At 39.8% G+C, this 18,075-nt stretch overlaps 1 protein-coding gene across 5 annotated transcripts in view; it reads left to right on the top strand.

Moving 5' to 3' along the window:
* Nucleotides 1-18,075, top strand: part of LOC140930482 (transcriptional repressor NF-X1-like) — a 131,197-nt gene that overhangs the window by 76,896 nt on the left and 36,226 nt on the right. For all 5 annotated transcript variants that reach the window (XM_073380191.1, XM_073380190.1, XM_073380189.1 and 2 more), the window contains exon 25: nucleotides 7,539-7,684. In XM_073380191.1, coding sequence (XP_073236292.1) covers nucleotides 7,539-7,684 — 146 coding nt within the window. The remainder of the gene's footprint in view (nucleotides 1-7,538; nucleotides 7,685-18,075) is intronic.

Below are 18,075 nucleotides of genomic sequence, written 5' to 3'. Positions count from 1 at the left end.
GAAAATGATAAAATGGAACTCAGCGAAGCAAAGTTGACTGGTTTGTGAGCTAGGAACTATGTTACTATTCAAAAGGTTCTAAAATTTGCTTTCGGGCCCAAAAAAGCTATCGAGCCCTTCGAAAAACAGGCCTCAGGTGAGTTACATAAACAATACATTGTAAAAGGACAGAACAGGTTCACAGTAATTTATCTCAGATACAGGAAAAACGCTTCGTGCTGTGAACATGTGCTCAGTCCTATCACCACGCATGTGCCAGACTATTGCATAACCTTAGCTCATGTAACATCTCCACCCTGAAAAGGAGCTTAACGGAAATCTAACTTTCCAACGAGAACTAACAGCCAGAAAAAAGAAGAAACGGGAATGATAAAAATAATAATAATGAAAAGCGAGAGTTTATGTGTCAACATAAGTGTTCCTTTAAGTGTTCCTTTATAAGTGTTTGAACGGCAAAAGGGGGTTGTAAGTCTAGTCTAGATGGCTTCTTTACAATGCAGCCACTCAAAGTTGTCACGGGCAGGTTATCATTGCTTTGGTTGGAAGGTATCAGTGACTGGGCAGGCACTTGGGTTAGTTCTAATGATGACATCTGAAAAGGTAAGGGCTTTGTCTCATGGCTGTCTGTCAGTGTACTCTCTTGGTTGCTAACAACTTGTCCTCCACAGGTTATTGGTGTTTTCTGTAGAGGCTTCAGCCGTACTCTGTTGCATCTTAGCTCAGACCCACCAGTTGTTTTGACTATATAGGACCTTGGTTTACAAGTCTTTTCCTTCACCTCTGCTGGAATCCATGTCTTTGTTTGTGGCTGACTACTTGCTGGCCTTGATTTAGTCGTCAAAGTTCATGTGTCGACTGGCAGCCGTACTTGTTTCTCTGGGTGTCCTGTCGATTTTGTAGTTGCTTTCTGTGGCTATCAAAGGCTTGTGAACGTTGGAGGTGGCCGCTGCACGGGAGTTGTGTGAGGTAAGCTCTGCAGTTCAGCAGCTGAGAAGGTGACAGTAAGTTGCTGTCTACAGGTGTGGTCCGGTATATCAGCAGTGCTAGGTATGGATCTTGGCCCAAGGCTTCTGCTTTTTGCACGTCCTTCACTGTCTGGAGGACTGTTCTACGAAGCCGTTGCTTTGTGGATACAGTGGTGAGCTCGTCACCTGGTCAATGCCCCACTGCTTGCAAAAGGCTGTAAGTTCTTGACTGCTGTACTGGGGGCTATTGTCGGACATTAAGGTTTCTGGTATCCCATTTTCTGCAAATATGGACTTGAGGTTGTTAATGACAGCAGCAGATGTCGTCGATTTTAGCTTTCTCACAATGGGGTACTTGTTGTAATAATCTGTTACCAGCAGAAATTGGGCGCCTTGGTAGTCGAACAAATTAGTTATTGGCACATTTTTGCCAAGGAAAACTGGGTACACTGTGAGGGTGCAAGGGTTCCTTTGGCTGGTGTTTAGAGAACTGCATGCAAGTGGGGCACTTGGCAGTCATTTCATTAATATCCTTTGGGATACCAGGCCAAGAGAGAGTCTTAAGCTTTCAAGTTACACTTCTCTACCCCCAAGTAGCCTTGGTGAATAATCTGAAGTATCTGAGTACGCAGGTTGCTTAGAATCAAAAGATGATGTCCCTTTAAGATGAGGCCATTTTCAACACTCAAATCATCTCGGAAATTCCAAAGTTCTTTCAGGTTGGCGGGACATTCGTTTGGATATTCAGGCCACCCTTGATCTTGATGAATGACATCCTTCAAATGGCTGGGTACAATGTCTTGACTTGTGCAGTTTCGTATTTCATCCAGTTTAGCTGGGCTAGCGGCTAGCGGCGATGTGTGGGTAATTGCATCAACTTCGAGTAGCGGTATTCCTTGGCCCTTATCAGGGGATTCCATGCAGGAGACTCTGGATAGGGCATCCGCAATAACGTTGTTTTGCCTTGAATGTATCTCATTTTCACGCTGTATTGGACATCTTCAGGAGGAGCCTCTGAAGACGTGGTGATGCACTGGGTATTCTCTTCTTCCATATCCTTTCAAGTGGTTTGTGGTCCGTTTTGACAACCACTTGCTTGCCAAAGACGTAGTGGCTGAACCGCTCTAAGGACCAACAGGCAGCTAGAAGCTCTCTTTGAATGTTACTGTATCGCGATTCTGTATCACTGAGTAATCGGCTTGCGTAGCACACGGGTTTACCGTCTTGCGTAAGTAAACAACCAATCCCATTTAAGCTTGCATCTGATTGAATCACACTGTCTTTTTCTGGATCATAACAGGCCAGCAGTGGTGCCTCGGTGATTATTTTTTTGAGACTTTGAAACGCTCTGTGATGCTCTGTTTGCCATACAAAGGGTGTGTCTTTCTTCATCAGTTGCTTTAGGGGCTCTTAGGTCTGAGCCATGATCCAGGAGAATCTGTTCAGGTAGTTACCCATTCCCATAAAGGTCTGCAACTCGGCTAGGTTCTGTAGGGAAGGCAAGTCTCTGATAGCCTTAATCTTGAGATCGTAAGTTCTTAGACCATCCAGGGTCCACGTAAACCGAAAAAAGGATGTTTGGTCTTCTTTAAACTGCAACTTAGCTGGGTTGAACAGTATGTTGTTCTCCCGTGCTGTGTCAAGGACGTTCAGTATGTGCTGATCATGCTCTGCCTCACTCTTGCCATGGACAAAAGTGTCGTCTGCAATACCACTCAGGCCATCGAGGTTTCCAAACACGTTGTCCATTTTCTCTTAGAACATTTCTCCAATGCAGGTAAGTCTGAAAGGCAGCCTTTTCCACCTGCACTTGCCCCATGGAGTACTGAGCGTGCGAAGTTTGCTGCTTTCGTCATCCAGTTCAACTTGCCAGAACCCGCTTTGGGCATCAAGGATACTAAAGTGGGAGGTGCGGCTGACCTTGGGTATCACATCAGCTATGGTTCTCACATAGCAAGGGCTGCGCCTGATGGCTTTATTAAGGTCACGGGGGTCCAGGCATAAGAGAATCGTGCCATTGGGCCTTCTCGTAACCACGGTTAGATTGACCCATGGCGTATACTCATCATGTATTTGCACTAGAATGCCTGAGCCAGTGTTGGGGTTTGTTAGACGGAACACTCACAGTAACATTGATTCCAACCCTCAGACCAACATCAACCCTGGCCTTGTTATGACAGCGACTATATCGTACATCAGAGGCACCTCTGAAACTATCACACGTATATTACAACCTTACAGTATTCGTGTTGCACACAAACCGATAACTACTTTACGACGACTGCTTACTAATGTCAAGGACAAAGACAAACCAGAGGACAGACAGGGAGCAGTATATATGATCAAATGCTGCGACTGCCAGGCTTCTTACATTGGTGAAACCGGCAGAAACATTAGCAGGCGACTGACGGAACACAAACAAGCGACGAGGAATGGTGACATCAACAATCACATTGCTGAGCACCATTTACAGACGAAACATCAAATTGACTGGGACTCTGCGACATGTATAACATATTCTACAGACTACTATCAACGTGTTACTTTAGAAAGCTGGTTTACTAAATTAGAACAAACGCCACTGAATCGTAGCCAACAGTAACCAGCGCCGTACAAACGACTTATTGACGAGATCAAGCAAAACTAACTACGAGAGAACGACTGGAAAACTGACAATTTGATTTACAATAGATGACTGTTTAACTGTGATAATAGACGGATCGAAACGCATCAATTACTGATTACGAGTCTTCATAGCCAATAACATCACGGCTTACCTGAAGACGACCAATAACATCGCGACATAATTAACCAATCAGATCAACAACCAGAGTATAATACCATTGACTGACGTAATATAACTCACTTTGCCTCTGAAGATGACTACCGCACAGGTTATCGAAACGTGAGGCACTGTCAACAACAACAGTCCTATTCAGGACCACGTTTACCCAGACGATCAAACTCAACCTACTTTTGTTGGGGTTTTGTCGCTGATTTTTTAGACCTTGGTATCCTTTAGGAGCATTGATGGAGTGTACTTCAGTATTCATTAGCTGAAGTTGTTTCTCTGCTGACTTGGCCATCTCATAAGCTGCATTAAACGTGAGGGGATTTCCAACCTTGGACCAGTCCTTACGTACACAGACAGAGTTCATACTCAGCACAAGAGAATCTCTAAGGAAACGATCGTTGTGTTTGACTGGTTAGTTAGCCTCCGTCACAAGAATTCTTACCTTGTCGAAGGTTCCGAAGCTCCCATGCTGCTATCAACTCATTTGAGTGTGGTTTCACGAAGTGGTCAAATCTTTCTCAGTAGTTATCCAGCTTTTTTTGCTCGTCTGAAGACAGATCCCAGCTGTTGAACAGTTCTATACCCTGCTCTCCAGACCAGTATAATAAATGTTTACATTTGATTTCCTCGTCAATATTAGCCATCGGCCCAGGGAATAGCAATTCGCATCTTTGTTTCCGCGTTTAAACCAGCTATATAGCCTCTCGTCCGTGCTCCAGTCAATTGACGGACCATGTTGATGAAAGACTCACTCGCAATGTTGTTTGTTTCACCCACTCATTGAAGCTTTTCAGACTTACACCAGTGTTCTGAGTTACATTGCTGTCCACATGAACGGTGAGAACCCTTTCTTTTCCAATCCCGCTTCTGATACCATGTAAAAGGATAGGACAGGTTCACAGTAATTTATTTAGTTATCTCAGATACAGGAAAAACGCTTTCTGCTCCAAACCTGTGCTCAGTCAGATCCCTATGCATGCGCCAGACTATTGAGTAGCTTAGGGTTATTCAGCTAGCATTAAGCAAAGTTGACTGGTTTGTGTGCTAGGAACTGTGCTGCTATTCAAAAGGCTCTAAAATTTGCTTCAGGTGAGTTACATAAACAATACACAATTAGGACACTACGAAATAAGAGAAATGATCAGTTTTTGGATGATAGGCTGGTAGAGGATCGATTTGATTGTGTACAGTATGCCAAAGATGAATGAACAATTCTGCTTTGAATTAAACTTAAGGGAAGACTGGGTTGTCAGGACTAACTCTTTTTACAAAATTGACACAAGCAACTTTTGACGTTTTAAGCTTGCGATCCCTGCCTTAGCCAGGGTGTCTTCGTATGAAGCAAAGTAACCTGAGATAATGGAGAGGGCGCACTTCTGGATTTTCAGGTCACCGTATTACTGCAGATCTGTTTGATTCGCAATGTTGTTGGGCCGAGCATTTTTTCAAACCTTGATCCTCTTCCAGCCCATTTACAGCAAAAATTACTTAGTAAAACATTGTGGTTCCAGGGTTGTTTTGCCGTTTACAGTAAGTTCATACTTCAAACCGAAAGTCAGACATTTTCCCGAATATATGTTTTCAGTTTTAGTAGAAATGCTTGTGATTTGGTTCCGAGTGAAATATTCAGAGAGTTGTCAGTTGTAAACGCTGTTTAGGCCTACTTTGAATACAAAATTGTTTTTGTTTCTGTTGCCAAGAGTAAATTAATTAATAAGGCAGTACACGGTTTAATAGTAGGAACATAGAATAAAATATAAACGGAAGACCCCGTAGAAGTAAAGTATCTATATGATTTACCGCATTTCACGATACCGTTGCATCAATGTGTTTGAGTATAGGCCGGATAACAATTATAACAACAAACAGGTAATTATCAGATACCTTAGTAACGCTTTCTCTTTCAAGATAATTATTGTTCTTAAAATATAGTTTGACTCACCGTTACATTAAGCAAAGTTGTGAGTGAAATGTAAATGTACTTTGTAATAAAAGATTAAACGATCTTTGAGATTTCGCAGTTAATGAAAACATGGATATCGTATGTGTGTGTGTTGTGGTTCGATTTTATTCTTGGTTTAAAATTTAGTTTCCCTTGTTTCAAACTCATCATCACGCATTACAATACCCGAAAAAATTTGAACCACAACATAATGTAGCCTACATTAGCTGTGATTTAAGGAATTGTAAAAAAAATTGATTAAGTTTGCGTTTCTTAAAGGTAGATAAGTGCGTTCCTAAAGGGTAGTGCAACGTCCTCAGGCGATAACTGCTAAAAGCTGGGTCAGGAGAGACGCTAAGACTTAAAAAAAGCCAAAAAGTATTTCAAAGGAGACATTCTGGTAAAAAAAGACCACAAAAAAATGGGAAATACACCTGATCCTCATCTAACTTCGCAATTTATTAATTTGACCTCATAGCAATATAATTATACAATAATTAGAAATATTATTACAAAAAACCATGGTAGAATACAATAGAACGGTTGAAAGGTTAGGGTTGTGTTGGTTGTCAATCGGCGACAAAATTTGTTGAGACACTTCGTCCTAAAGGGGCTTTCTGACGTTTTCCTGACTTCAAAAGGGGAAAATGAAGCTCTTCCTCCCCCATCCCCTCAATGCAATGTTGTGCCGCTGTTCGAACTACCTATAGAAAAAAACAAACACCCCAACTTTGAATGGTGAGGAGGAGTGTGGATTCTTTTGTTCTCTGAAGTTACCCTATTTGAGTACAATGTCTCAACAATTTTGTCACCGTTTGTGTGGTGGTTGTGTTGGTTGTGGTGGATGTGCATGTTGGTTGTTGTGGTTGAGTGGTGGTTGTCTTGGTTGTGTTGTTTGTGGGAGTTGCGCTCTATTTTATTCACTTCATCGGGTTTTTTTCTAGTGTGTTGTCTGTGATTGAAACTTCAACTTGTCTCTATAAAATCGGTGAAATATCAGGCAAGTGTTACGGAGTGTCTAGTAAATTAAACAACAGAGCCCAGAGCGTTGTGTCTTTGCAAAGGCAGCCCAAGCTAAAGCTGTGAGTCATTAGAAATAGTAGAGTAAAATAACAGCCCACACAGAAATACAGGGTTGCTGTTTTCGTTGGAGTTAATTTTTATCTCAGTTTATATGTATTTTTCCATTGTTTTTTGGTATAGTAATGTATGCTAATGAATTTGAAGAAAAGGAAAAACAAGAATTAACTAAAATAAAAAATTAACTGCAACATTTACACTCCTAGTTTGTGCCTTAAAATTTCCTGGTTGTGGTGGTTGTGCACAACCTCTTGAAGTCTATCCAAAAACGTGCCACGTGTATGAATTTGTTAAAGTTGAAGTAGGTAAAAGAATAATGTGTCGAGGGAAGAATGGTTACTTAGGTCCCTCCTTCCTCAGTAACCCTTGGTGGCGTTCTTTATTAGATATTTGCTGTGTCACTGCTCCAAAACTTATCTCATTGATTGTTGCCAAATCTGACTTTGCCAGGTATTTTGTGTTTAATTATTTCACCGATACAGCACCTCAGTTTCAAACAACTCCCCAATGTACGTGAAAAATGTGGTTCACTCAAAATAGAGTAACATTAATGGGTGATAAACCAGTACTTTTGAAGGTTAAACATGGTTTTCTTCTTGATTTTCATAATAATAATGAAAAAATTAACGCGCCTTTTGCATGCAAATAAATATGATCATGAAAGCTGTTATCTGCTTACAAGTGTAAGCATTGTCCCATGCATGTCATACTGGCAAGGGATACTTGTAGTGTCCTCAATTCTGTATTTATTTTGCAGATGTCTCGTTCTAAGAGGTCTTATTCCTTTCCACCAATGAACTCTAACCAAAGACGATTTATCCACGAGATAGCTGTATATTATAATTGTTCCAGTAGGAGTTATGATCAGGAACCAAAGAGGAACACCGTTGTCACTGCCACTAGGTCAGTTTTATTCTTTGTTTGTAATGTACTGATATTTGATTCTTTGAGCCTGTGAGTTGAAATTAATCCAAAATCGAAGGGCCAGGCTCAAAAACGCAATTTCTGATAATTGCATAAAACCCTTTGGGGATATATGTTCAAAAAAAATATCTCAACTTTCTAGAATTTTATATCTTTCCAAAAAATAGGGGGGAAACGAAAACAGCAATTTGTACCAAGTAAATTTACCACGTTTGTTAAAAAGCGAAATGCAGAACAGCAGTGTTTCGTCACTGGCTAAAAATTCAAGCGATAAAATACCTGCTATGAGTGTTTTGAACAGCTTCCAACACCTTCCCAGAGGTATTTCATTCACATACATTCTTTAGGGGCTTTTGAGGAACAATCATTATTTACAATCATTAAATTTAATGTTTTAATACAACACTTAACTTAGCACTAATTTCAATGCTTTTCTTATATTACGTATTAAAATACTTTACTTAGCTAAGAATTAAGGCTTTATTCATATCTAAAAGTATGCAAGCAGATAATTTATTATCGTCAATTTGTTTGAAAAAATGGGTCTGTCCTATGAATTAGATGTTTCAGTAGAGTACCATTATTTGTTGCTGTATTGTTTTGTCGTAAGCCTTCCCTCCGCTGTTAAATAGGTGACAAACTGATCATAACTGTGAAACTGACTATAAGCTACTCTCCTGCAACCCTTGATAATGCAGGAAGCAGTGAAATTGGTCTGTTGTTGTTAGCAAGTTCGAGGTTGCCTTGTTTGGGAATTGGTGTAATTTTGGTGGTTTTCCAGACTTCTGAGAATGTTAAAGATAAGAGAAAAGCATTAATAATTGACCTAATAAAAAGGAGTGTGACCGGCACGCTGGCCTTAAGAGTTTGCACCTTTTCAATGCCAGGGGCCTAATTAGAAGGCATTGCATTTGTGTTGTCTGTTAATTGCCTTCTAGTAGGAAAACATCTAGGGGTAAAAGTGCTTTCATGAAGATCAAAGTTATGCCCTTCTTCCAAAGATTCTATTTTGGAATTAATCGATTTTCAACTGATGCAAAAGAAATGTTAAACTCATTCACCACAGTCTTATCATCTTTGCTGTATACTTGCTGTCTACTCGAATTGCCTTCCAAATACAATTTGTTCCGTGGATTGTTTGAATCTACTTCTTTGACATCACTGCCATTACAGTGTCATTATCATAAACTGCTCCTTCGACTCAGTAACAAAAGACAGTGGTTGCCTAGCACGTGACTCAGATCTTCTGAGAGTCTCCAGTCGATAATCAGCGATATGATTCTAGAAATTTATCCCGAAATTGACACAACTTAATTCATGAATGTGAATGGAAATACCCCACACCAACTAGTGCAGTGCAGTACAGTGCTCAGCATTAAAAAAATTAGAAATATGTTTATGAACATATGATTATGATCCTCTTAAAAAATAACCAGGTGCGATATCGAAAGAATATCATGTATCGGATATTATCTGATACTTATACTTATATGTATTATCTATATACTTATATGTATAATATATCGAGATATCTACTACTAGAGGCTACTTAGATCTCACCCTCCTCTTTCCTGACTGCGATGATATTGGATATTATCGCGATAATATCACGTTTGAGTCTACTAGAGTCTATTTAGATCGCCCTTTCCTCTTTCCTGACTGCGATGATATTAGATGTTATCGTGATAATATCAAGTTAGAATCTACTAGAGTCTATTTAGATCGTCCTTTCCTCTTTCCTTTAACGAGGCACGTCTTTTCTAATATATCTGATAGGTAGTTTCGAAAACGAAGACCGAAGCACGAAGCACCCAAATCTCGAAAACGAAGCACCCAAAACTCTTAAACGGAGCACCCAAGACTCGAAAACGAAGCACCCAAAACTCGAAAACGAAGCACCCAAATCTCGAAACCACTGTACGTTGAAGGACAACAACTTTAAGTCTTGCATGACGCAAGCCAAACCAGGTGAAAGCGATGGATACGTCCACACCTCCAAAGGTCCATTAATCCATCGCAAGGAGCATTTGATTTCTCGCCTGCAGAGGTAGGGCGGTATTGATATTTATTGGTTGAGCCCATCTTTCCTGCCACCCTTTTGTCTACGTAAGCCTCTGCTAGAGCACTTCGCGAGCACTTACGTTGATCACTGGTCCTACCAGTAAACTTCAAGTGTTTGTCAAGCCGGCATTCCAACTTTCTCTGCCCTTACAATTGAATGTTTGTTTGTTTGAATGTTTTCGTAAAAGGCTTAAAATGGCCAAGGATAGTAGTTCTCTCGTCCGTCCACGAAAGCGCGAAGGACTGAACATTCGGCCATGTTTATTTCTAATTGATCGTGTTTCAAATTGATCATGTTCACCACTGACAAGCGCTGACTGTTACCGCTGTCCTTCCTTATATTGTTTAGCTCGAGTTTTCCAAAATCTGCCTGCCCCAGACAAGCACTACGGCGTTTTGATGTTCTTGCCGATTTTCAAAGTTTTTTCCAACCTTAAAACTTGAGGTTCGCACTTAGCAACGTCCCACCGATGACAGATTTCTACCTCAAGGTAGTGTGACCCATACCTTAGACAGGGTAGCCTACGTGTAGCCGCTCCCTCTCCCCGACAAAAGAGAAACCATATAAACTCTTTGAAACATTTTTCAGTTTTTCTGTTAAACTGTGAGATTCGTCATGCATCTACTACCTGGAAGGAACTAATTCGAAAATCACTATGTTTGCCCATTTTCAGGAATATCACAGAAATCACGAAAAAAAGAAGAATTTATTTGGGGGACGCTGTCACAAAATTACAGACGTTTGTATGGATATTTAACCATGTTTCAAGAGTCACAACTTGATCCCTGTTCAACGTTAGAGCACCACACTTGGTCAAAAAACCAATCTCAGCATGACCTTTTATATGGTGGTGTCAGTTTATCGATAGTTTAAATCTGATACTCGCCCTACTGCCCTACGCAACTCCGAAATGGCCCATAGTTAGGAAATGCATTTGCAACACCTCGTAGTTCTACTTGAATAATTTTGAATACTTTTGTTTTTAATAGTTTTGAGTTTTGTTATCGTGCTTGATTCCTGCTGCTGGTGACTTGACAAGGGACTGTCACGTGTTTTTAAAGGACAGACAGGTTTCGAGTTTTGGGTGCTTCGTTTTCAATTTTTGGGTGCTTCGTTTTCGAGATTTGGGTTCTCCGTTTTCGAGTTTTGGGTGTTTCGTTTTCGAGTTTTGGGTGTTTCGTTTTCGAGTTTTGGGTGCTTCGTTTTCGAGATTTGGGTGCTTAGTGCTTCGGTCTTCGTTTTTGAGTGCTTCGTTTTCGAAACTACCCTGATAGTAGAATGATTAGAATGACTAAATCCCTTTAGACATCTATGACAGTATAAGGGCAAAATATCAGATAATATAAATTATCGTTGGATAGAGTTAGTACGTTATATCATTATAAACAACTAGACAAATATCTGATAAAAAATTTGATATTTTCAGTCTGATAAAAAGTTTGATAATGTTCGATGTTAGACCTATTCTAGATCGATTATAGAAATCTGATAAGTATCCGATAAATGATATCCTTTCGATATCACAGCTTTATGCGTTTGCGGTTCGACGTTCAAACATAATTCGATTTAGATTGGCGGTGGATTAAAGAAGTGGAAGTAGGTTTATTTTTCCATTTAGAAATAGAAGAAATATGACGAAGAAGATGACGCATAAACGTAAAAAATGAACTTCGCTCAACTTTCATGTTTACGCGTGGCCTTTCATACATTGCCTCTTTTTCATTTATGCGCATAAATTTTACATGCGGTCTGACAGAAAAATTACGGGACAGTGGAAATCAACCCTTAGAGAAAGACATTCTTCTCTATTCTGTAGACCGCCTTATATGTAATCCAAAGCTCCAAAAGAGCTACAAATTAATTAGATTGCATCCCTCAGAAAACATCAACATACCGTATTCATTTGCTTATAAGGTGCAGCCATTTTTCAATGAAAGTTTGCTTGATATCTCTAAATCTATTGTAATTTCAGGGTGCATCTTATAACCGAGTATCTTCTGGCAACAAAACAGAATTGAGTCAAATTTTTTACTGTAAAAGCTCATCACCAGTCCACGTCATACGGCCTACTTAATGACTCAATCTATAATGAAAATTATTGTCTGTCAACACCTTTGAATTTCTCGTAGAACACAATCCTCGTTACATTGAGTTGGGACACCCTGTTTTGTACCTATATTCCCTCCCAGTGTTGATTTTTTTGCCTCTGACATGCCAACTCGTAAAAACCAACATTGAGGGGGCAGAATATACATCGACTGTCCCAACTAATGTGTCACTGGGACCATCTCGTACAAACGCCCAAAATCTCTTCGGGATTCAAGGATAAAATTCCCGCGCGCTCGTAGTCTCCTGGGTGTTCTGTTTCACACAGGTTTTGTATAAATAGGCCTGTTTTGGCCTGTTTAATTATCTTTTCGTTAAACGTTCGCCAGTCGTTAGCTTGGCGTCCCTCCCTCCTCCCCGCAGCGATGACCATTGCTGCCATCCTAGCTAGCTCCCGCTCCTTTTCGCCTCCGGGCTCGCTTCTTCCCATATCTTATCCTTGCCTGGGGCGTTTGGGAGTGAGGGCTCCCAGTGGGAATTTATTAATATTGTTGCTACAGTGCGACCCTTCCTTAAGGCCACCTCGGTAATATGCTGACCTCATTATCACGGCCACTCTATTTTGGCCACCTGACAAAATGCGATACATTTTCTTGTCAAAAAAAAAACATTACGGCCAAATTATTTTGGCCCATTGGTGACCGTATTAAGGGAGTTCCACTGTACATCAGCGATTTAGTTAGCCTTGTTCTTCGTATTCATTAAGATCACATCACTCTATTGTTTTAGAACATGCTAAGTGGACTATGTTGGAAACTTTAGGCGCTAAATCCTTTTCCGCTGCCGCCCCTACATTGTGGAACAGCCTTTCTTGACATCGGATCACTGTGCGCTTTTAAGAGACAAGTCAAACGTATCTTTTTAGATTAGCTTTTAAATAGTTATAACTATTTTAACTCGATTTTATTTTCATTTCATTTTATTTATTTATTTATTTTTATTAGCATTTTTACTTTTGTCGGTTTTGTCTTCCAAAGCGCTTTTGATCATTTAAATGTTAAAAGGCACTATGGTAAATTAATAAATTAAACATTTTCAGTGCTATAAATTGCTTCCTGCACTCTCCGAGAACCGGGGCCAATCCTTGGTCTTGAGGTACCAGGGGAGTTTTTTAATTTGTAATGTTATTGTTATTATTATCATTATTATTGTTATTGTTATTATTATTATTATTATTATTATTATTATTATTATTATTATTATTATTATTATTATTATTATTATTATTATTATTATAGGGTAGGAGCTTGTATCGAGGCTGTAAACCAATTTCAGAAAACTCCTAGTTGCCTGAAAGATGAATCCTTTTTTAATTATCATATTTATGATCTTTCAGTTTATACAATTTGTTTGAGATGGAGACGGTCACATAGACAGTCAATTGTCCTTTTGATTACACTTACTGGCAACTGTAGAGATCTTAACTTGCTGACTAAAATGTCTTGATAGATCTATTCTCAAACTCATTAATTATTCACGAGGGCAACAGCCAATTAATGAGGCACATTTGGGTCACACGCATGAACCTTGATACCCAATGAACACTCAGATGATAATCTTATGGGTTTTGATCAAACATCATACATGGTTTTGATCTCAGATCAAACACTTGCATTTTAATGAGCATTTTTCAGTAATTAATACATTGTTAACAACAATTCCAAAAATGACCTAATATTATTTGATATAATTAACCTTGATAGCGTCGGATACGACAGATTATTCCATAAACTGTCTTTGGTGGATATCTCTCCCCCAACTTCTTGACCACCTCCATCTTAATAATAATAATAACCTTTATTTATTACCTTTGGCGATAAGAATTACGGTAATATTACAATAAAAATTCAAAACACTACATATTATATATACATATCAAATTAAGTGAAGATTAGCACCTCTAGGAATAAATGATTGTTTGTGCCTAACAGTGCGTGATACAGGTATTCTGAGGTGCGCTGGGTTAGTCTTACAAGATCTTAGATTATGGCCATGATCCACTGGCTTTTCTAAAAAACGTTTACAAGGATGTGCTTCAGATTCTAGGATACGTTTGAATTCTTTCCTCGTCAAATTCTGACGTCTAGTTACAAGTGACTCAACAGTATCGCTAGGGAGACCAATGACATTTAGACATCTATTCTGCACTCTCTGTAGATCTTCTTCGAGGTAAATGGGCAGCCCTCCCCAGACAGGCGAGGCATATTCCAAAACAGGTCTAATCTTAGTGATGTAAGTTGTAAGACCAATGTCCCTGGGGAGATGGGCTGTTCTACAGACCCTAAGATAGTGGATCCGTTTACACGCTTTGCTGACAATACTTGAGACATGTGTATTCCACTTGAGATCGTTCTGTACATATACACCCAGTAGTTTAAACTTAATCTTAAACTTAATCTTAATCTTAATCTTAAACTTGCTAAGCCAGTAATTCAAAGTTAATGCATCAACCCACTGTTGTAACACCGATTCAGCTTAATGGTATAGTCATTGATGGAGTATCTAGTTATAAACTCTTGGGGGTTATTATCTCTAATGACCTGTCTTGGAACGAACATTGTGACAGTATCCATAAAAAAGCTACTAAGCGATTGTTTGTGCTGCAGACCCTCAAGAGAGTTGGACTGGGCACTAACAATCTCGTGTTAGTCTACTGTAGTATTGTTAGATCCATTGTTGAGTACGCCTCGCCAGTTTGGGCTGCAATCCCTTTATATCTGGACGAGTTAATTGAGTCCGTACAGCGGAAAGCTCTTAAAATAATATTTGGCCGGGTAGACTATACGGAGGCCTTGGTCTTGGCCGGCCTGGAGTCTCTTAGTGACAGGAGAGTAGGAGCTTGTAAGCGGTTTATGGCTACTGCACGCCAAATGTCCCCCCTTAAGAACATCATCCCCTCCCCTGCCGCTATTGAGTCTCATTACAGTATAAGGGTCCTACTTCCAAGACGTCAACAAGGTGATACCAGAAGAATTAATGACTTTGTAACTTATAAATTTCAGTGAATGTATGTAAATGGTTAATTGTAAGTGACAGTGACCTTCCCCAACAATTCAGTTATTGCTGCGAGTGGGTGAAATAAACAGAATATCTATCTATCCATTTCTTTAATGCTGGTAAAAAGCTGAGGGACCTTTTGTAAATCATAGCCTTTAAAGAGCCCTCCTGGATCTAAAACGGGAGCTATAACTGTCGGCTCGCTGAATCTTGTCTCTCCATCTTCACTTATGGTCAGACACTAACTACACCAAAACAATCATGTATGTTGAAGTCATGTTACGTAATATGGCAAGATTGCATCGCTGCATAAATTATTGTTCTTTCATTTAGGGAGGACAATAGCAAAAAAATGTATCACTGCATATTTTTTGTTTCGTTTGAGAAGTCATCTCAAAAACTGGTTCTTTGGGTTTCATCAGGGGTTCCAAACACCGCAAAACAATAAAAGCACTCAGCATACAGTTTCGTGCTTTCATCTGTTTCTTGGTGTTTGGAACCCCTGATGAGACCGTCGCACTCGTTTTTGATATATTACGTCAAAAACCTCTTTATAATGTGGTGGGATTGTCCTGATGGTCGAACCTATCCCATCAGTGGCCTTTTCCCATGTTTGAAGCATTTTTAGAAGGGGCGGTGTGGAAGGCGACCTCGAAATTGTGCCAAATTGTTTGTTAATTTGGACTTGCAATGCTGGTGGCGACAAAGCCCTAGATACAGTAGGCCACACTGGTCACATTGCAAAGGACGTTGGAGTTATTACCGTGGAACCCCTTTAATACGGTCACCAATGGGCCGAAAAGATTTGGCCGTATTAACAAGGGTTTTTGTACAGGAAAATGAATGGCTGTTTTGCCCGGCGGCCAAAATAGTGGACGTAAAAATGAGGTCACCCTATTACCGAGGTGGCCATAAGGCAGGGTTTCAATTTTCTTCAATTGACGGCTTATATGTACAATTTCTTGTACGTCTTCTGGGACCAAGTTCAGGCTGGTTATGAGATTGGGGTTGGTGTTATTTTATTCGATAACAGATAAACCTTGTGCAGTTTTCTATTATCACTAGATATTTTTGATCAGCTCGCCCTAACATATTCCTAAGCACCCGCTGACAATACAATTGGCCTGTTGGGTCCGAGAGATAGCTTCCTTTTTCTGGCAGAATTGTCGCAATTAAACGTTTGCTTTCAGAAAACCGGCCAGGAGACCAACAGTTTGGAATCTTCCAGGCATTTTGTTGTGCCTTAGTGACCTGTGCGAATGCATCACAGTATTTTCTCCCTATTGTCAGCAGGTCTTGTTATGTAGGCGTCATACATTTACCACATGAAAAAATCGCTTTAGATTCGGATGCTTTTATTTCAGTTGGTAATGAATTCCACAACATTTCTCTATATGGGAAAGACCCTTCCCTTTTGGAATATGATGCAACGCAACATTTTAATGTGTTTCTTAGCTTAGGTTTATAAGCGTTGTTCTCACGTGTGTTTAAGAAAAGTAAGTAACCAGGTACTTTTTAATTTACTGTATCATACATTAACAGGCTCAAATACCTTTGCTGCCTTAAGGCAAGCTCTGCTCAGTTTAATTGTTTTCTTATTTTTGCTAAATGCACGTTGTAACCTTGGAAGGGTATTATGCGTGCAGCACGATTTTGCAATTTTTGGAGTTTAAAACAAGTTCCTGATCTAAATTGCCTTGAACACCATCATAGTAGTCAAACACGTTATGGGGCCCAGGAAAGATTGGGGATTATATTTAGGACATCTAATGTTACATAATCACTTGCCTGTTTAAGACCACTGATAGATCGATTTACCTGTGAGCAAAGTTGATGATAACTCGGGTGGCCCAAAGTCACGTTACGAGGAAAGGGTGTAAACTAATTTACATACTCTAGGTGATGCGTGAATGTGCTGGTGTCATGTTACAGGTGACCGTTGAAAATACAGTCGACTCCCGATAACTCGAACCCTCGATAACTCGAACCTCGCGCTAACTCGTACCAAAATCGATTTCCCCTCGATTTCCGTCATACAGTCACTGTAACTTTACCCTCGGTAACTCGAACCCTAGGTAACTCGAACTCCCGCTAACTCGAACCAATTTCCGTTTCCCCTCAGGTCATTTTCTATATAATTTTACCCTCGATAACTCGAACAATGTTTTGAGCCCTTAAAAAGTCGGGAAAAAAGCCGTCTACTGTTGTCCGAAACATTATAGTCTAGGCATTTTGTCGTCGGACCTGTAACTAATTGCAAAAGAAGCTTTCTCATCATTGACCAGTTAGAAATATCCCATACATGAACATACTAAAAGTCCCCAAAGATCCAAGCATGGGAACATCTCCAAACAGGACTCTTAACATGAGTCCCTTTTTCCCATACCATGAAAACGAGGCTGTCAACCGGAAGTTGCTGTTTAGCTTTTGTTATTAATATAAATCGAGCCATTTCGCCAAAACTAAAAATATTTTCTTAAGAAAAATTATTTTAGGCTTTAATCGTGAAAGAAGTTCCCAAAAAAAAAATCTTTTGAATAAGTAAAATATTAAGGATTTTTAGAATCTATGTACTCCCCAGCAGCGAGATCTGATTTTGCTGAAACATTACGGGACAAAATTGCATAAGACTCGCGACAAAACAGTCCTATGTAAAGAAAACCCCTCTTTAATTCAATTGTACATATGCCTCATTCAAAATTAATTTTTAGATACGCTAGTCTTCCGAATCTTAACTTTCGTAGTCTACAGTGTTCGAAAAACTTGTGCACGAAGACCCTTTACAGCATTTAGCATTCTTGCGACAAATGCACCTTATACTGCTAGCCTACAGTCAGACTAATAGTTGCATCTGATTAACTAAAGAAGCGATTCTGGGGCAGGCGAGCGGCAAGTCCTTTGCAACAGAAAATACTTGATCTCGAGCCTTACTTCACAAGCATATTGTTAAAACAGTTTCTTCTTGCTTCTCAAGTTTAGCTCAAACTAATCGTGTTAAGTACGTGTTTAACAGATCGACTTTAACCACAATAATAAACACGTTAGTGTTTAGTAAGTTGTTTTATTGCTCTTTCGTCTGGTCCAATGCAGCGGGCACTTAAACCTTCTCAAGCTCATTCCAAGCAGTCCAGAACTTTGCAGCCCGGATTATCTGTGTTTCCAGAAAATTTGACAACGTTACGCCGCTTCTGAAAGAACTGCATTG

This window comes from Porites lutea, chromosome 3 (assembly GCF_958299795.1).
Source record: "Porites lutea chromosome 3, jaPorLute2.1, whole genome shotgun sequence".
Classification (NCBI taxonomy): domain Eukaryota; kingdom Metazoa; phylum Cnidaria; class Anthozoa; order Scleractinia; family Poritidae; genus Porites; species Porites lutea.
The sequence above is the reverse complement of the archived record's forward strand: the minus strand, read 5'-3'. Positions and strand labels throughout refer to the sequence as shown.